The sequence below is a fragment of the Pseudophryne corroboree genome, chromosome 6 (assembly GCF_028390025.1).
Source record: "Pseudophryne corroboree isolate aPseCor3 chromosome 6, aPseCor3.hap2, whole genome shotgun sequence".
Classification (NCBI taxonomy): Eukaryota; Metazoa; Chordata; class Amphibia; order Anura; family Myobatrachidae; genus Pseudophryne; species Pseudophryne corroboree.
Genome location: NC_086449.1, coordinates 265926452 through 265947467, shown reverse-complemented (window position 1 = coordinate 265947467; position 21016 = coordinate 265926452). Strand labels below are relative to the sequence as shown.

The 21016-nt window shown below is 46.8% G+C and overlaps 1 protein-coding gene and 1 long non-coding RNA gene across 3 annotated transcripts in view; one reads left to right on the top strand and one right to left on the bottom strand.

Annotated features, from left to right (window-relative positions):
• HDC (histidine decarboxylase) overlaps positions 1-8250 on the top strand; it is a 54351-nt gene extending 46101 nt beyond the window's left edge. Inside the window, exons 11-12 of the mRNA XM_063925987.1 lie at positions 2063-2164; positions 7118-8250. Of these exons, the coding sequence (XP_063782057.1) occupies positions 2063-2164; positions 7118-7816 (801 nt within the window). The 3' untranslated portion in view covers positions 7817-8250. The remainder of the gene's footprint in view (positions 1-2062; positions 2165-7117) is intronic.
• Positions 1-21016, bottom strand: part of LOC134931999 (uncharacterized) — a 58883-nt gene that overhangs the window by 18238 nt on the left and 19629 nt on the right. The window lies entirely within an intron of this gene.

Here is a 21016-nt window from a genome sequence, read left to right as displayed (position 1 = left end):
CTTTCAAACTCCCGGCTCCACCTCCATGTACAAAAACAGCATGATGTGACGTGATTACGTAATGCTGCTCGCACGCCCACCCGTCACACCCGCCACATGCCCACCTCTCTCCTTCTATGCTATGCCAACGCCAGCCACTGATGAGGATCAGCATGCAGCCAGCGTTCCTCTTAGGAAGACAAATTCAATACTGGCGGCCGGCAGCAGTACTGACACGTCACTCGTTTTTCCAGCAGCAGCAGCAGTACTAGTCTTCGACTGTGGGTGTCAGTGAGTGACTGACTTGTAAGTAAGCTGCTGCAGCTTGCAGGGGAAAGAGAGGGGGAGCCAGACCAGGCTGAGGAGGAGCAGTGTAATTGCAGTGAGTGCCATCAGGGGTGTTTGTTTGGTACACACCACACCATCTGACAATGAATCTGCTTTATTAGGATTGGTACAAGGGTGGATATTTTATATTGCGTTGACCGTCAATAGATGGTGCTAGACACGCCCAAAAGGCGGTGCTAGACACACCCCTCCGACGGTGCACCCCCTAATAAAATGTGCTGCGCACGCCTATGGATGTACAGTGTCAGTGGGCACAGGTGTAGCTGCATAGTATCATGTACCCAGGGGACAGAGGGGGGCTGCACACTGTCAGAGCATACAAAGTGGGGAAACAGGTACGACTGCACTGTGTCAGCTTTACAGTGTCACTGTCTACAATGTGGGGCAGAGGTGAAGCTATACAGTACAATACCAATGTACTAGTTTTCACCTTCTCTAGTTTGCAGACAGCTGCTGACAATACAATCTCTCCAGAGGTGAAGCTGGCCCAGAAGTTCATTCTTTATGCAGGGAGTTCACATAGCACTATTCTAGACTGCTTCTGTACCAGAAAGAGAATTGCCCCCCCCCCCCCCCCCCCCCCCACACACACACACACAAATTTTTTCAATAGGGACATAACGCGTATGTCCTTGTGGGGAAAGGACATGTCAAAATTGATCCCAGAGGAAGCCCATGCTATACATATATATATGTTATACACACACATTTACAGAATACTGCAAAAGAATGGATCTGGACACTAATCCCCGTTAAACCACATTAATGCACTTAATTTGAGAGTTTGTTGTTATTCGGTTACAATAACTACAAGTGAAAGTAATTAAAACAGATAATTGACAAGCCTGCAGCGCTACGTGCGGTGGAACACTCCGCACATACCTAGTTACGGCCCTGCCTATGTATAAGCCTGAACTGCTTCTAGTCATCATCATTATCAGTGTGTAGCTGCACCTACCCAATACTAGTTGGAAAAAGTACACCTGGAAACAGATATGGAGTTGGGGGGATATAACAGCTTCAGTGCAATCAAGAGAGAGATGGTAATGGCTATAGTAAAAAAGTTTTACAATTTTAGGGTGTACCTCACTGACTCTCCACGTTAAGATAAGCTAAAACCTCTCACTTATAAAACTTTTTAGTTGTAAAATTATTTTCTTAAGCATTTTTAGGCTATTTTACGTCTTTTATGTAGTTTTTGAAAAAGCATTTTATATGTACTTCTGGAAATAAAATTGTAAAAAAATTATTACTACAGTCATTACCAGCTCTCTCTTGATTGCGCTGAAGCTGTTATTTCTTCAGGAATAGTTAATCCAGATACCGTTGGTCGCTGACACCCTTATCCCGCCAACGCCATATTTTTTAAGTAGCATGTTACCTATGCTAAATACTTAGGGGCTAGCTGGCACCCTATAATAGTAAGGGAGTATCTGTCTAGGTCAAAGAGTGACCACTTATATAGCCTACTCACATTTGTATGTGGCGCCATACTCCCATTGCTCCCTGGAAACAGATGTATTTACACTTATGTCCAATACTGCGGAGCTCTCATTGAATTTAGCCTACATGATTAAGCCTCATAGCAGCCCAGGACAAGTCTGCAGGAATAAGTGTAGATGCCATTGAATGCATCAGACACTGCATCACTGTAACTTGTGTGCGCTCAATTCCAAAGTTCTTGTTAATGTCTTGAAAACTGCACCAGTTGATCTGATTATGTTCCCAATTTCAGGGTACAGAACTGGCCAAGTATTTTGAGTCTTTGGTTAAAGCTGACCAGCTATTTGAAGTACCTGCCAAGCGACACATGGGACTGGTTGTCTTCCGTCTAAAGGTAAACTGATAAGGAATGGGGACAGTAGCGGTGGGTTTGTGTTGCTAAATATTATCTCTCCTCTTGCCACTTACATTTCTTTTATCTTGGAATTTTATTACTCCCAGAATTAAGACTTCTGATAGACTTGATGGGCGGGATGCATTATTATTATTAACCTTTATTTATATGGCACCACAAGGGTTCCGCAGCACCCAATTACAGAGTATATAAACCAGGGTCGGTTCTAGACCTTGCGGTGCCCAGGGCGAAAGTTTCCTTGGGCCCTCCCCAATATAGAAGTACAAAAAAAATTGTGTGCGCTCCCGGCAAGGGGCGTGGCCTCATTAAAATGGGTGTGGCCTCGTCTGAAAAGACTACCTTACACCCCAGTTCTTTACCCTGCACCAACAGATCACGGCCACCACAGGAAGAAAAAAATAATAATCACCATACTAAGCCCCACACAGTATTGCCTCCTGCACCATATCATGCCACACACCGCAATGCCCTTGATACATTAAATCCCCATTTTACACATTACGGCAGGCAAGAGTCCCCATTTTACACATTACGGCAGGCAAGAGTCCCCATTTTACACATTACGGCAGGCAAGAGTCTCCATTTTACACATTACGGCAGGCAAGAGTCCCCATTTTACACATTACGGCAGGCAGAGTCCCCATTTTACACATTACGGCAGGCAAGAGTCCCCATTTTACACATTACGGCAGGCAAGAGTCCCCATTTTACACATTACGGCAGGCAAGTGTCCCCATTTTACACATTACGGCAGGCAGAGTCCCCATTTTACACATTACAGCAGTCCCCTTCTACAAAGAAAGAGAGAGTGAGAGAAAGTTATACTTATGTTTGCAGCCGTCCTCTTCCATCCCGCTTCCCGCTCTTCGTCTCCTTCCTCCTACTAGCTTGCTGGCTTCCTGGGCGGCTCCCCCTCCTCCCCATCAGTACTCCACTCGGAGGCAGAGTTTTGTGTACTGACGCGTTTGCGTCGTGACGCAAACGTGTCATTGCACAAGACTCCGCCCTGAACGGAGTAGTAATAACGGGGAGAAGGGGGGAGCATACAAACTGAGTCAGGACTCGGGGAGCTGGGACTCAGGAGGGTAGGCGGCGCAGCGGCGGTGCCCTTCAGGATGCGGCGCCCTGGGAAAGAATTCTGCTTGCCCGCAGCAAGAGCCGCTCCTGATATAAACAATCAAAACAGTGACTTACAGCTGAAGACAATATAGGACAAGTACAAGGTAAATAAACATAACTAAATCAGCAGATGACACTGGAATAAGTATCAGGTGGCAGAAGACTGCTGGATTTGGGGCAGTTGAAAATTATTTTAGTATGAAAAGTATAAGCACATGAGGAAAGAGGGCCTTACTCGTGAGAGCTTACATTCTAAAGGGGAGGGGCAGACAGACAGGGGTGACACAGATGGGGTAGACAGAGAGCACGGAACAGAGGGTTAGGATGAGATTTGGTTGGTTTTGGTGAAGAAGTGGGTCTTAAGAGCTCTTTTGAAGTTCTGTAGAGAGGTAGAGTCTGAGGGGGAGAGGTAGAGAATTCCAGAGAAAGGGAGCAGCATGTGAAAAATCTTGGGGGTAGGAGTGGGAGGAAGTAATCAGAAGACAGGAGAGTCAGCGTGCAGTAGCAGATCGAAGTGGATGGGTGGGAGTGTAAAGGGAGATAAGCTCAGAGATGTAAATTGGAGAGGAGTGGGTGAGGGCTTTGTAGGTGGGTGTGAGAAGCTTAAATTGGATTCTGAAAGGGAAGGGAAGCCAGTGAAGGGCTCGTAGGAGAGGGGAGGTGGACATAGGGGGTAATTCAGACCTGATCGCTGGGCAGCGATTTTTGCAGCCCTGCGATCAGATAGTCGCCGCCTACAGGGGGAGTGTATTTTAGCTGTGCAAATGTGTGAACGCATGTGTAGCAGAGCTGCACAAACTGATTTTGTGCAGTCTCTAGGCAGCCCAGGACTTACTTAGCCGCTGCGATCACTTCAGCCTGTCCGGGACCGGAATTGACGCCAGACACCCTCCCTTCCAACGCCTGTGTTTTTCCAGACACTCCCTGAAAACGGTCTGTTGCCACACACAAACGCCCTCTTCCTGTCAGTCACCTTGCGATCACCCGTGCGATCGCTTTTTTTGCACCATCCCATCGCTATGCATCAATCTCCATTGTTGCAGTCCGTCGCGCCTGTGCATTGGGGTGCATACGCATGCACAGTTTGGACCTGATCGCAGGCTGTGAGAAAACACATCCTAGCGATCAGGTCTGAATTACCCCCCATAGTGCATTTGGTGAGGAAGATGAGCCGGCTGCAGCATGGAGAATAGATTGGTGTGGAGAGAGGCATTTGTCTCGTATGCCAGTCAGAAGGAGATTACAGTAGTCTAGTTTGGAGATGACCAGTGAATGAATAAGGGTCTTAGTAGCATCCTGAGTCAGAAAGGGTATTTTTGAGATAAAAATGGCAGGTTTGTGAGGGGTGTAGTATGGTATGCCGGCGGCCGGGCTCCCGGCAACCAGCATACCAGCGCCGGGAGCCCGACCGCCGGCATACCGACAGCGTGGCGAGTGCAAATGAGCCCCTTGCGGGCTCGCTGCGCTCGCCACGCTGCGGGCACTACGCGTGCCACGCTATTTTATTCTCCCTCCAGGGGGGGCGTGGACCCCCATGAGGGAGAAAAAGTGTCAGTATGCCGGCTGTCGGGATTCCGGCGCCGGTATACTGTGCGCCGGGATCCCGACAGTCGGCATATTGAAGACCACCTGTTTGTGAGAGGTGCTGAATGTGTGGTTTGAAGGAGAGGAAGGAGTCAAGGATTACTCCAAGACAGTGCACTTGAGGACTAGAGGCGATAGTTGTGCCATCAACAGATAATGAAATTGTGGGAGGTGAGGTTGTGTGGGAGGATGGGAAGATGATCAGCTCAGTCTTAGATATGTTAAGTTTAAGAAAGCGCTGGGACATCCAAGAAGAGATAGCAGAGAGACAGTTGGAGAAGGAGAGCGGGGGAGAGATCAGGGGAGGAAAGGTAGATTTGAGTATTTTCAGCATAGAGATGATATTGGAAGTCAAAAGAACTAATGAGTTCATGTAAAGAGGATGTATAGAGAGAGAAAAGGAGAGGATCAAAAACAGAACCTTGGGGGACACCTAAGCTAATCTGTAGCCAAACCTCCGAAAATGCAGTTTTCAGAGGTTTGCCCACTTTTCTCATATGCACCAAGCTCCGAAATGTGAGACATTCTGGAGCTTGGATGCGATTTGCAACTCCATCTTCAGATGGCATTACCCTATAGAAGCCTATGTTTTCCATCTCCAAGCAATGGCCGCATAGTGAATGTGGTGCTGCTATCAGTTTTTTTGCTAGTAAAGCAAAATAAAGCTGAAACAATTATCTGTTTTATCCTTGGAAAAAGATGATTCTGTAGGCACTGGCGTATGCATAATGGGTGCAGGGTGTGTGGTGGACACTGGCCCACACCGCACACCCTGCACCCATATAATCATACTTACCTTTCCATAGTCCCTTGATGGCTAGTGCTGCAGACAGAAATCACTGGGAAATTGGTGCAGTGGCCATTTTCCTGGTGTTTGCTCAAACGTAATAGAGATGTACCCCGTAATATGGTGCAGGTCCCATGTTTCTGGAGACCTACACATGCGCAGTAGACTCTGGTTCAATAGTCAGAGTCTACAGCGCTGCGGCCGCTGACAGAGAGATAAAGTGGAGAGAGATAAAATACCAGCCAATCAGTTGCTATGTAACAAGCTGAGTTTGAAAAATGATAGGAGCTGGTTGGCTGGTACTTCATCTCCGTCCACCTTATCTTTCTCCAAGGCTTAGTACATAGACAAAACCATGATTGTCTCTTTAAAAAAAGTACGAGTTCGGCCGGCATCCCACATGGCTGCCATTCTCAGGCGTCATTACATCCCGCCCATTGTATTACAATTCTTAGAGCCCACCCTGCCACTATTAATTGACCCAATGGTCTTGTTGACTTACCAAGAGATCCTTGGGATGCAACTGCAAGAGATATTGGACCCAAATCAGACCTGATCGCAACAGCAACATTTTTCTCTAATGGGCAAAACCCTGTGCAGTGCAGGTGGGGCAGATATAACATGCAGAGAGAGTTAGTTTTGGGTGGGGTGTGTTCAAACGGAAATCTAAATTGCAGTGTAAATATAAAGCAGCCTGTATTTACCCTGCATAGAAAAAAAATAACCCACCCAAATCTAACTCTCTCTGCACATGCTATATCTGCCACACCTGCAGTGCACGTGGTTTTGCCCATTAGAGAAAGATTTTGCTTTTGCTATCAGGTCTGAATTAGGCCCATTGCTCTGTAGGAGCAGTGTGAGGCATTGTTATGGCACTGAGCAGAGGAGATGGGGCAGTATGATATAACCATTATTTTACTATTACTGCTGATAGGCACGGTCAGAAAACCAATAGAGAGAATCACAAAGTGGAGGGAAATTCCTGGCAATGTTTAGGTTATTTTATACAACCATTTATGAATGCTGATTCACCACTTACACATTAACCTGTATACAACATCCCTTCTAAGTGAATCAGTTCCTATAGTACGATCACTGTCTCATTATTGTATTCGCTAATTGGTTTAAAGTCTCCAGCATGGACAGCTTTTTGATACAGATTTCAAACCCAGATACATGTTTAGAAGCTGCAGGAAGTGAGGTGGCCGTACAAACAGGCTAAATGCAAATGAAAACAAACAAGTCTCAGATAAAAAAAATCAAATGACTCTAATCAAAATGGTTTAAGAAGAATGACCCTAATAAAGAAGACTCTAATTAAGTTACATCAATAATTGTAGATTTATCGTTTCAGTAGAAACAACTTGACTATCAATCAATCAATCTGATTTTAGATGTATTATCTCTTATTAATTTAACATTCTCTCTGTTGTTACAACCAGGGCCCAAATATTCTGACGGAAAAGGTGCTGGCAGAACTCACCAAGTCGGGGAACATATTTCTTATTCCAGCCACTATCAATGACAAGTACATCATCCGTTTCACTGTCACCTCTCAGTTCACCACTAGGGAAGACATTCTACAAGACTGGAACCTCATCAGAGAAGCCGCAATCAATGTTACCAATTGGCATCGAAGCACCATGACCAGTGATAAGATGGTGAATCCTCCAACCATAGAAGGCGAGAAAGAGGAAGACACTTTCCAGAGAATCACTGTGCAGCCCAAACATGGGAATTTCAGTCCTAAAGACTGGGTTGAGCAGATACCGGAAGATGACTTGGATCCCTTTGATGACTGCTTCCCAGAGAGTGTACCAGTGGCCAGCAAACATAAACCAATGTCATTTATGTATCGATATTGGTCTATCCAAGACAAGAAAAAGAGTACTCGTTCCCTTAGTTGTAATAGTGTGCCAGGACATAATAATCAAAGGGAGACAATAGTTGAAAAGATTGTACCACAATTTGAACTTCAAAAAGATGGTAGCATACTTTCCAAGCTCCCAGGTAAGGTCATGATTCTAGAAAAAAATGCTTTCAGGAAATTAATCAAGTTTTACAGTGTGCCCAGCTTCCCAGAAATAAGCATCCAGTGTGGTCTTAAATTGCCCTGCTGCCCACTCCAAGCATTAGTGTAAACTACTCTCACAAAGACTATTCAAATCTGTCGCATACACACAGTGGACACAGCCATTTTAGGCTACACATTATTCAAGCTGTCAATTCACTATGATCTAATGACATCACAGTCTACGTCATGCGTCATCATTTCAAAATCTGCTGCATAGACTACATGCTCATAAATATTAGTCAGAAAACAAAATGGCTGTCCCCACTGTTAGTAGATGATAGGTTCACTTTAATATACCAAACAGCTATATACCAAGGGTACATTGTAGCTTTTAACATTATAGTATACCTCCCAACTGTCCTAATTTCAGCGGGACAGTGCCACTGTCCCACCCATGAACAGCAGTGTCCCACGTGCGGTCGGGAGGTTGGGGGATACTCTGCAGAGTATTCGGCAGCAGTGAATGGATGAGTATGGAAGAGGCTGGGGGCAGCTGTCGAAGTGCTGGGACACACAGTCATGCCCCCAAAATGGAACACATCAGGGGGCATGGCCTAGCAGCACCAAGGCCACACCCCTTTCACATGAGGAATAACGCGTCAGTTGTTATCAATGTTGGGAGGTATGTATATGGCAGAGGAGTTAACTGCACTTATAATAAATTCCAATAATTAAAACCTTCATATGCAATCTAATGTATTATTGTGTCAATGTAATGCACAATTAAATCTATCTATCTATACATAATAAACAAGCTGATTATATTATAACTGATGTCTGAAAATGATTATCCATATCTAAAGCCTGCAAACGTTTATCACATACCTAAACACTGCAGACATGGCTGTGCTTGGAACAGCTGAGATACTGTATTTGATGTAGGTACATTTCTGAAAGTAGCCACAATTTGCTCAATTAAAGTATCCTGCATGTTTTATCCCAGAAAAAGTTAATCTGCCATTTGCCTGCTAATCCCTCCCAATCTGTAGTATTTTACAGCTGATACATACCATTACCAACACTGCAAGTAAATTGGGCACCACAAGCTGCAACAATCTATTCTATATTTAGATGAATACTCTTTAAGGCATATGTGTTATATTTTCTGTTCATGTTTAAAGAACCAAACTTGTGACTGATATCAGAAAGAAACTAATCATAAACATTAAACACTTTCTATGACCCGGCCTAGACCAATCTTTGTTTTCTTTCATGTTAAAGAAATTGCCCACTATGGGATAATGACTGCGTTCTAGGCAGTGCCTCTCAAGTAGCACATAGTAGCGTTCCTCACAACTTGGAAACTGTCAATTTCTTGTAGAGTAGGCCTTACTGTAAGACAGCTGGGCATGGCGCACATTTAGTTCACATTGGAGCCTCATGAGAGAGAAGAGCAGATGTACGAGTTTGCTCGGCAGACTGTCCCATTGCATGGAGCAAGACCAAGCCAATTTGCAGTGTTCATCAATCCACCCTCACTCCCCTCATGAAATGTCTGCTACTCCGCAAGTGGTGCCATCTTGAGCTGTAGGCTTACGCACTTGTACAAAGCAATGCCCATTACTAACTTCTGGCAACCAAAAAGGAATTTCTGGTTGATAGGATATATTATCACATTTAATTAATAAGGGGTACATTTCAGTGGCGTGCGGTGAGGTCAGTGGCTGGTGAGGCACTACAGCCATAATGTCTGCCGAATCCTGCCGATGACCCCTACCGCCGCTGAGCCAATGCCCGCTACTACCACTGCGCCGATGCCTGCTGCCACAGCCAATGGCTTACAAACTCGCCCACCATCAACTGACCCAGCCCTCCTCCACTACTTTGCATCTCAGTCCGATGCCACCAATGCCCGCTGCTTGCCTGCTCATCATAATTGTGATATATTGTACATTTTTATAAAAAAAAAAAAAAAAAAATAGTGTTTGGGACTGGGAAGGGAGTGGGAGGAGGACATGATTGAAATTTTGTTGTCCAGGGCTTCCATTAGTCAAATTACGCAGCACAGTAGCACCACTTACACAAATTACGCCAGGCAGAGCTCCCTTTTACACATTACGGCAGGTACAGCCTCCTATTACACATTACGGCAGGTAGAGATCCCTTTTTTCATATTATGGCAGACAGCGTCCCTATTTTTAAACGTAACGGCAGACAGCGTTCCCTTTTTACACCTTTACGGCAGACAGCATCCCCTTTTTTACACATTACGGCAGACAGCGTTCCCTTTTTACACATTACGGCAGACAGCGTTCCCTTTTTACACATTACGGCAGACAGCGCAGCCCTTATTACACATTACGGCAGACAAAGTCCCCTTATTACACATTACGGCAGACAGCGTCCCCTTATTACACATTACGGCAGACAGCGTCCCCTTTTTTACACATTACGGCAGACAGCGTCCCCTTATTACACATTACGGCAGACAGCGTCCCCTTTTTTACACATTACGGCAGACAGCATCCCCTTATTACACATTACGGCAGACAGCGTCCCCTTATTACACATTACGGCAGACAGCGTCCCCTTTTTACACATTACGGCAGACAGCGTCTCCTTTTTTACACATTACGGCAGACAGCGTCCCCTTTTTACACATTACGGCAGACAGCGCAGCCCTTATTACACATTACGGCAGACAAAGTCCCCTTTTTACACATTATGGCAGACAGCGTCCCCTTTTTTACACATTACGGCAGACATCGTCCCCTTATTACACATTACGGCAGACAGCGTCCCCTTATTACACATTACGGCAGACAGCGTCCCCTTATTACACATTACGGCAGACAGCATCCCTTTTTACACATTACGGCAGACAGCGTTTCCTTTTTACACATTACGGCAGACAGCGTCTCCTTTTTTACACATTACGGCAGACAGCATCCCCTTATTACACATTACGGCAGACAGCATCCCCTTATTACACATTACGGCAGACAGCGTCCCCTTTTTTACACATTACGGCAGACAGCGTTTCCTTACGGCAGACAGCGTCCCCTATTTTTACACATTACGGCAGGTAGAGCACTTTACATCCCCCCCTCTACCCTTAGGGTGTACTGTAGTGTTCTGTAGTGTAATGCAGTGTACTGCAGTGTAATGTAATGTAGTATAGTGTACTGTAGTGTAGTGTAATGTAGTGTAGTATAGTGTACTGCAGTGTAATGTAATGTAGTATAGTGTACTGCAGTGTAATGTAATGTAGTATAGTGTACTGTAGTGTAGTGTAATGTAGTGTAGTATAGTGTACTGCAGTGTAATGTAATGTAGTATAGTGTACTGCAGTGTAATGTAATGTAGTATAGTGTACTGTAGTGTAGTGTAGTATAGTGTACTGCAGTGTAATGTAATGTAGTATAGTATGCGGGGGCGGGGGGGCCGCGGGTGCAAGGGGGGTGCCGCGGGAGCTCAGCAGTCAGCATGGGGGCCAGGAGGGGATGCAGGCCGTTGAGCGCACGGAACACTAAGAGAGCGAGGGGGCCGAGGCTAGGAACACGGGGGATAAGGGAGCGGGAGAGGGGGGGGGCGGGAGCGCAGCAGAGTATGCGGAGGTAAAGGGGGGGACACAGCGCAGCACACAGATGCTCCCACTTGTCGGATCTCGGAAGGGTAGAAGCGGCTGTGAGCAGCGGGTACATGCGGCCAATCAGAATACTGGCATCTGACTCACTGCCCATCACAGTCCCAGCCTACCCCCTGCCGCTGACCAATGATTTGACAGGGGTGTGCCTTGATGTGAGCTAAAGGCACAGCCCCTGTCAATGAGGCAGGTCTGGTGGTGCCGCAGTACATTAGTTTTTCAATGGGCTTTTACAGCCCGTGATTTGGCTCCGCCCCCTGCCCGCCCCCCTCTTTAGATACTTTATCATTGTCATTGGGAGGCAGCGCTCTCGCTGCCTCCCATAGAGATTTAGATGCATTCTCAAGTAAAAATGACTAAAATAATACAAAGTAGAATGTGTTGTTAGTGTCTTCTTTGTATTATTTTAATCATTATGACAGGGGAGGCACTGCCTCCCCTGCCTCCCCTGACTGCACGTCCCTGGTACATTTACTAAGCAGTGATAAGAGCAGAGAAGTGAGCCAGTGGAGAAGTTGCCCTTGGCAACCAATCAGCACTGACGTAACATCTATAATTTGCATACTATAAAATGATACAGCTCTGCTGATTGGTTGATGGGGAAATTTCTCCACTGGCTCACTTCTCCGTTCTTATCACTGCTTAGTAAATGTACCCCTAAGTCTCATATGATGGGTATTGATTACTCTATGCTGGTTGTGGGAACAAATTAGATATGGAAATAGTTTTAACATTCCATGTATTTAAAATTTGAAAAGAAACACTAACTAATGTTCCTCAAGAATATAAACACCCCAAATCAATGTAAAAGTATTCAACTAATATCTAAAACACTTCAAATAAACAGTAAGCCAACAATGTTGATTTAAATAATTAAAACAAGCATACCCCATTATATTTATTATAATTGTTACAAACAACTAATGACTAAAATTTCGGGAAATAAATCTCAACAACTACAAATTAATAAATACCTCTCCTCATGCTGATTTTGGTCAGTACATAGATACGTAGTAGGTTATGTGGATTGTAGCTAAGACCTCTGTAGATCTCTTTATTTACAATTACAAATTCCAGGATGCATTGCTGAATCATATTCATATTCAAAGGGGAGTGGTTCAGTGGGAAATGTTGTGCCCACTAGCCACGCCCCCATTTTTTTTATCAGGCTAGGGGGCATGCCCATCCCTCTGGGAGCTGCTGGGCTGCCCCCAGTCCTTCTCTCTAGTGAATAGCTGTTACATGTGGGCAAATCCAGGAGGTAGGTGATCAGTGAAGTGCCCCCCCCCCCTCCATATCCTATAACATTTGTTACCTGCCTACTGCCACTGTATACCCTCCAACATGACCCATTCCATTATGTACAAAATGTTCTGTTCCTGAATCTCCTTGCCATGGGCAGCTGCAGAAATGGGGTTGCAACACAGTCCAAAATTCAAATAGGGAAGCCTCACCAATTGCCAATAAGTCCCAGCTGGCAATGTTTGTCAGTTTGTGATGGCAGTTGGTGTGGATCTCCTAGTTGAATTTTGGACTGTGCTGCAGCCCCTCCTCTGCTGCCGCCACTGGCAAGGAAGTCCAGGAACAGAGCATTTTGTACCTAATGGAATGGGTCATGTTGGAGGGTATGCCACTGGCCACTGTATAGCAACGCAGCTGCACCTCAGGCAGGGAATGAGAGGAGATTGCTGTTGCCCCCACAAAAAATAAATAAATAATAATTTGCACCAGGACAAACCATGTTGTAATATAAAGATGCAAATAAATTTTTTTCACATGTTTGGTAAATACTGGCCCTAGTGAGGTGGTGGCGGCGAGGACACCGGTCTGCATTTCCCGCATTCCTGCTCTCGAACGTGCGCTCACTGGCAAACAAGTTCGCCGAACTGTCCCTCCTTCTGGGCAGCGCAGGGTCAGGCATTACAGGGTCGTCTGTCCTCTGTGTTATGGAGACGTGGCTGGACGACCATTTTGCTGGTGACTCTAAGTCTCTGCCGGGCTTCGGCCTCTTTAGGGCCGATCGCTCCAAGGTTCTCTCAGGAAAAAGAAGGGTGGTGACATCGGCTTCTACATCAACGACAGATGGTGCACCAATGTCATAATCCTAGGCAAATCATGTAGCCCTCACCTGGAGATGCGGAGTATCAACGGCAACCCCTTCTACTCTCTCCCCCCCCCCTCGGGAATTTGCCTCAATTGTCCTTGTGGGAGTGTACATCCCCTTCTCGCCTGCGCGAACGAAGCCCTACACCACCTGGCCGTATGCATATCTGACATAAAACAAAAACATCCAGACTCTCTGCTTATAGTGCTCGGTGACTTCAACAGAACTAACCTGAGCAAGGAGCTACCTAAGTACAAACAACAAATCACGTGTCCCACTAGGGAAGGGAGTACCCTTGACCACTGCTACATTACCCTCAAGTCTGCCTTCCGGTCCATCTCGAATGCTGCACTCGGACTATCTGACCACTGCCTCGTCCACTTACTCCCTACCTATACACAGAAGCTGAGAGCGGTTAAGCCTATCGTCAAGACTGTTAAGAAATGGACAAGCTAAGATTTAGCTCCAGGCCTGCTTCGACTGCACGGAATGGGGGGTCTTCGAAGTCTTGGCAACTGACCTGAACGACCTGACAGACACTGTCACATCTTACATAAGCTACTGTAAGGACATGTGTGTACCTACCAAGACTTACTGCATTTACAACAACAACAAGCCCTGGTTCAACACCCAGCTCAGGCAACTTCGTCGGGCCAAAGAGGAGGCCTATAGCAGTGGTGACAGAGCACTATACAACCGAACTAGGAACTCTCTGACTAAAGAAATCAGGCTAGCAAAAAAGCAGTTCTCGGACAAGCTGACAAACGATCTCTCCACCAATGACCCTGTATCTGTATGGAAAGGAATGCAATCCATAACCAACTACAAGAAAACATTGAAGTCCACCACCATGCACCAAGACCTAGCAGACGAGTTGAACCACTTTTATTGCAGGTTCGGAAAAGAAGTCTCCTGTGACTCAAACAATCACCTCTACGATGCCCCGAACACCGACGGCCAACTCCAGGCACTGCAAGTCGCCCAAGAAGAGGTGGAGGCACTGTTCAAAAGGGCCAAACCCAGGAAAGCTCCGGGTCCTGACAGAGTGTCACCATATGCCCTGAGAGCATGTGGTTCAGCGAAAATTTAAGGAAAAATTACTTCACAGAAAGGGTAGTGGATAAGCGGAATAGCCTCCCATCAGAGGTGGTAGAGGCTAAGACTGTAGAGAAAGTTAAACATGATTGGGATAGGCATATGAATATCCTTACAAAGAATTAAGGTTCAAAAAGGGTTGAGATTGCCTAAAGGATAAAAAAAAGGGGTAGACTAGATGGGCCAAGTGGTTCTTATCTGCCGTCAAATTCCATGTTTCTATGTGCGGGGTCAGCTCGCTCCCATATTCACCAAGATCTCCAACAAATCACTGGAGCTACAGAAAGTCCCTTCCTGCCTCAAAAGGTCCTCTATCGTCACGGTCCCCAAGAAACCTTCTATCACGAACCTGAACGACTACAGGCCGATAGCACTGATGTCTGTGGTCATGAAAACATTCGAGCGTCTGGTTTTGAATCACCTGAAAACTGTGACTGGTCCCCAACTGGACCCCCTACAGTTTGCCTATCGATAGAATTGGTGTGTTGAGGATGCAGTCAACCTGGGCCTGCACTTCATTCTACAGCACCTAGACATTCCCGGTATCTACGCGAGGGTCCTGTTTGTCTATTTTAGCTTGGCCTTCAATACAATCGTCCCCAGCATCCTCCATCCCAAATTACTTCGGCTAGGGGTCCCTGAAGGTACCTGTTCCTGGATAGTAAATCCTCCTAACAGATGGTGAAAGTGGGGGAATTCACCACTCAAGCGTGGTCCATTAGTACAGGGGCCCCTCAGGGCTGTGTCCTCTCACCTCTGCTCTTCTCCTTGTACACAAATGACTGCACCTCAGAGGCGCAATCAGTAAAGATCATCAGACTCGCAGACAACACCACCGTCAACGGCCTTATCAAGGACAGGGACAAATCGACCTATAGACGGGAATTAGACCGGATGGCCCAGTGGTGCAGCCACAAAAACCTTGAGCTCAACCCCCTCAAAACTGTCGAGATGATAGTGGACTTCAGGAAGAAGTCAGCTAGTGCACCTCCACTAACGATTGCAGACAGTGTGGTATCGTTAGTGGACTCCTTAAAGTTCTTGGGGACCACAATCTCCCGGGACCTTAAATGGGGATCCAACGCTGACGCCACTGTCAGGAATGTGCAGCAGAGGTTGTTCTTCCTCAGGCAGCTAAGGAAGTTTAACTTCCCACAGAAGCTTCTGCTCCTCTTCTACTCCGCGATTGTGGAGTCGGTACTATGCTCCTCGATACTGATATGGTACGGCTCCGCCAGCGCGAGGGACAGATGCAAGCTCCAATAGGTGGTCAGAACCGCAGAGAAGATCATTGGGGCCGACCTTCCCTCAGTCCAGGGCAACAAAGATAGTAAAGGACCAGCTACGCCCCGGCCACAGCATGTTTAATTTGCTTCCTACAGGCAGCCATTACAGGGCCATCGCTGCCCGGTCCACCAGAATCCTCAAAAGTTTCTTTCCCCAAGCGGTCCGCATGCTGAACTCCTGAACATTGACTGACTAGATGTACATGTAACCAGTGGCGTCACAAGCCAGGTGCGGGGGGTGTGATGCCTAGAAGGGGTGACACCAATCTGTGGGCTCCTCCGCAATGACAGGAGTCAGGTGCTGCAGTGTGAAATTCTGCTGCAGCACCCGCTTCCTATTATAGAAGAGGTGCCGACAGCGCTGCAAACAGTCTCTGAGGGCAGCCTAGTAAAGCCCTGCATCTCCGGAGATGCTGGGCACGCCCCCGGAATGACAACACACAAGGACGCACCCCCTTTCTTTTGCGGCGTGCTGGCATATTAAGGGTGCACACCGGGTGTCACTACACCCGGTGATGCCCCTGCACGTAACTCACTTATATCCCTACGGTATACCTATCTGTATGACTTTACTTGCTTCCCCACCTGCTTATCTGTTACCTACTTGGCTGTTGTATAGCAAACTGAAGACAAATTCCTAGTATATGCAAGTATACCTGGCCAATAAAGCTAATTCTGATAATGATTCTACTGGCTGCTTTTGCATGTAGCCCACAAATACTGGACAGCTGTCTAATCAATAGCTCTCTTCACATTTTAATCTGCCCCATCTGTAGTGCAGCGTGGCTTTGCAAAAGGAGGGCATGATCACAGCTCATTGGGGGCTGCCACAAGTCACTGGCCTCATAGCACGCCCGATCTCTTTATGGGGGTAATTCTCAGTTGATCACAGCAGGAAATTTGTTAGCAGTAGGGCAAAACCATGTGCACTGCAGGGGGGGCAGATATAACATGTGCAGAGAGAGTTAGATTTGGGTGGGTTATTTTGTTTCTGTGCAGGGTAAATACTGGCTGCTTTATTTTTACACTGCAATTTAGATTGCAGATTGAACACACCACACCCAAATCTAACTCTCTCTGCAAATGTTATATCTGCCCCCCCTGCAGTGCACATGGTTTTGCCCAACTGCTAAAAAATTTCCTGCTGCGATCAGCTTGGAATTACCCCCATGGTTTTGCCCAACTGCTAACAAAATTGCTGCTGCGATCAACTCGGAATTACCTCCTATGCTGGGCACCCCCTGTCTATCTGAGCTGCGCATAGTGCCGGAAGGGTGAGCTACTCAGCAAGCCCTTTCTCATTCCAATTACCGAAAAGCCAGATGGGCAGTCCGGCCCTGCATGCACTTGTTTATCTTTCTTGCACTTGCAAGGTTTCACCACTACAGTATGTTTATCTATCTATCTATCTATCTATCTATCTATCTATCTATCTATCTATGGGGGTCATTCCGAGTTGTTCGCTCGTTATTTTTTTCTCGCAACGGAGCGATTAGTCGCTAATGCGCATGCGCAATGTCCGCAGTGCGACTGTGCCAAGTAAATTTGCTATGCAGTTAGGTATTTTACTCACGGCATTACGAGGTTTTTTCTTCGTTCTGGTGATCGTAATGTGATTGACAGGAAGTGGGTGTTTCTGGGCGGAAACTGGACGTTTTATGGGTGTGTGCGAAAAAACGCTACCGTTTCTGGGAAAAACGCGGGAGTGGCTGGAGAAACGGAGGAGTGTCTGGCCGAACGCTGGGTGTGTTTGTGACGTCAAACCAGGAACGACAAGCACTGAACTGATCGCACTGGCTGAGTAAGTCTCGAGCTACTCAGAAACTGCACCGAAAAGTCTTTTCGCAATATTGCGAATCTTTTGTTCGCAATTTTACTATGCTAAGATTCACTCCCTGTAGGCGGCGGCTTAGCGTGTGCAAAACTGCTAAAAGCAGCTTGCGAGCGAACAACTCGGAATGACCCCCTATGTACGTTAAACATTCATACATACATACATACATACGTAACAAACAAACAAACATACATACATACAATTTAGAGATGAGCGCCTGAAATTTTTCGGGTTTTGTGTTTTGGTTTTGGGTTCGGTTCCGCGGCCGTGTTTTGGGTTCGAACGCGTTTTGGCAAAACCTCACCGAATTTTTTTTGTCGGATTCGGGTGTGTTTTGGATTCGGGTGTTTTTTTCAAAAAACCCTAAAAAAACAGCTTAAATCATAGAATTTGGGGGTCATTTTGATCCCATAGTATTATTAACCTCAATAACCATAATTTCCACTCATTTTCAGTCTATTCTGAATACCTCACAATATTATTTTTAGTCCTAAAATTTGCACCGAGGTCGCTGTGTGAGTAAGATAAGCGACCCTAGTGGCCGACACAAACACCGGGCCCATCTAGGAGTGGCACTGCAGTGTCACGCAGGATGTCCCTTCCAAAAAACCCTCCCCAAACAGCACATGACGCAAAGAAAAAAAGAGGCGCAATGAGGTAGCTGTGTGAGTAAGATTAGCGACCCTAGTGGCCGACACAAACACCGGGCCCATCTAGGAGTGGCACTGCAGTGTCACGCAGGATGGCCCTTCCAAAAAACCCTCCCCAAACAGCACATGACGCAAAGAAAAAAAGAGGCGCAATGAGGTAGCTGTGTGAGTAAGATTAGCGACCCTAGTGGCCGACACAAACACCGGGCCCATCTAGGAGTGGCACTGCAGTGTCACGCAGGATGTCCCTTCCAAAAAACCCTCCCCAAACAGCACATGACGCAAAGAAAAAAAGAGGCGCAATGAGGTAGCTGACTGTGTGAGTAAGATTAGCGACCCTAGTGGCCGACACAAACACCGGGCCCATTTAGGAGTGGCACTGCAGTGTCACGCAGGATGTCCCTTCCAAAAAACCCTCCCCAATCAGCACATGATGCAAAGAAAAAGAAAAGAAAAAAGAGGTGCAAGATGGAATTGTCCTTGGGCCCTCCCACCCACCCTTATGTTGTATAAACAAAACAGGACATGCACACTTTAACCAACCCATCATTTCAGTGACAGGGTCTGCCACACGACTGTGACTGATATGACGGGTTGGTTTGGACCCCCACCAAAAAAGAAGCAATTAATCTCTCCTTGCACAAACTGGCTCTACAGAGGCAAGATGTCCACCTCATCATCACCCTCCGATATATCACCGTGTACATCCCCCTCCTCACAGATTATCAATTCGTCCCCACTGGAATCCACCATCTCAGCTCCCTGTGTACTTTGTGGAGGCAATTGCTGCTGGTCAATGTCTCCGCGGAGGAATTGATTATAATTCATTTTAATGAACATCATCTTCTCCACATTTTCTGGATGTAACCTCGTACGCCGATTGCTGACAAGGTGAGCGGCGGCACTAAACACTCTTTCGGAGTACACACTTGTGGGAGGGCAACTTAGGTAGAATAAAGCCAGTTTGTGCAAGGGCCTCCAAATTGCCTCTTTTTCCTGCCAGTATAAGTACGGACTGTGTGACGTGCCTACTTGGATGCGGTCACTCATATAATCCTCCACCATTCTATCAATGTTGAGAGAATCATATGCAGTGACAGTAGACGACATGTCCGTAATCGTTGTCAGGTCCTTCAGTCCGGACCAGATGTCAGCATCAGCAGTCGCTCCAGACTGCCCTGCATCACCGCCAGCGGGTGGGCTCGGAATTCTGAGCCTTTTCCTCGCACCCCCAGTTGCGGGAGAATGTGAAGGAGGAGATGTTGACAGGTCGCGTTCCGCTTGACTTGACAATTTTGTCACCAGCAGGTCTTTCAACCCCAGTAGACTTGTGTCTGCCGGAAAGAGAGATCCAAGGTAGGCTTTAAATCTAGGATCGAGCACGGTGGCCAAAATGTAGTGCTCTGATTTCAACAGATTGACCACCCGTGAATCCTTGTTAAGCGAATTAAGGGCTCCATCCACAAGTCCCACATGCCTAGCGGAATCGCTCCGTGTTAGCTCCTCCTTCAATGTCTCCAGCTTCTTCTGCAAAAGCCTGATGAGGGGAATGACCTGACTCAGGCTGGCAGTGTCTGAACTGACTTCACGTGTGGCAAGTTCAAAGGGCATCAGAACCTTGCACAACGTTGAAATCATTCTCCACTGCGCTTGAGACAGGTGCATTCCACCTACTATATCGTGCTCAATTGTATAGGCTTGAATGGCCTTTTGCTGCTCCTCCAACCTCTGAAGCATATAGAGGGATGAATTCCACCTCGTTACCACTTCTTGCTTCAGATGATGGCAGGGCAGGTTCAGTAGTTTTTGGTGGTGCTCCAGTCTTGTGTACGTGGTGCCTGTACGCCGAAAGTGTCCCGCAATTCTTCTGGCCACCGACAGCATCTCTTGCACGCCCCTGTCGTTTTTTAAAAAATTCTGCACCACCAAATTCAAGGTATGTGCAAAACATGGGACGTGCTGGAATTTGCCCATATTTAATGCACACACAATATTGCTGGCGTTGTCCGATGCCACAAATCCACAGGAGAGTCCAATTGGGGTAAGCCATTCCGCGATGATCTTCCTCAGTTGCCGTAAGAGGTTTTCAGCTGTGTGCGTATTCTGGAAAGCGGTGATACAAAGCGTAGCCTGCCTAGGAAAGAGTTGGCGTTTGCGAGATGCTGCTACTGGTGCCGCCGCTGCTGTTCTTGCGGCGGGAGTCCATACATCTACCCAGTGGGCTGTCACAGTCATATAGTCCTGACCCTGCCCTGCTCCACTTGTCCACATGTCCGTGGTTAAGTGGACATTGGGTACAACTGCATTTTTTAGGACACTGGTGAGTCTTTTTCTGACGTCCGTGTACATTCTCGGTATCGCCTGCCTACAGAAGTGGAACCTAGATGGTATTTGGTAACGGGGGCACACTGCCTCAATAAATTGTCTAGTTCCCTGTGAACTAACGGCGGATACCGGACGCACGTCTAACACCAACATAGTTGTCAAGGCCTCAGTTATCCGCTTTGCAGCAGGATGACTGCTGTGATATTTCATCTTCCTCGCAAAGGACTGTTGGACAGTCAATTGCTTACTGGAAGTAGTACAAGTGGGCTTACGACTTCCCCTCTGGGATGACCATCGACTCCCAGCAGCAACAACAGCAGCGCCAGCAGCAGTAGGCGTTACACGCAAGGATGCATTGGAGGAATCCCAGGCAGGAGAGGACTCGTC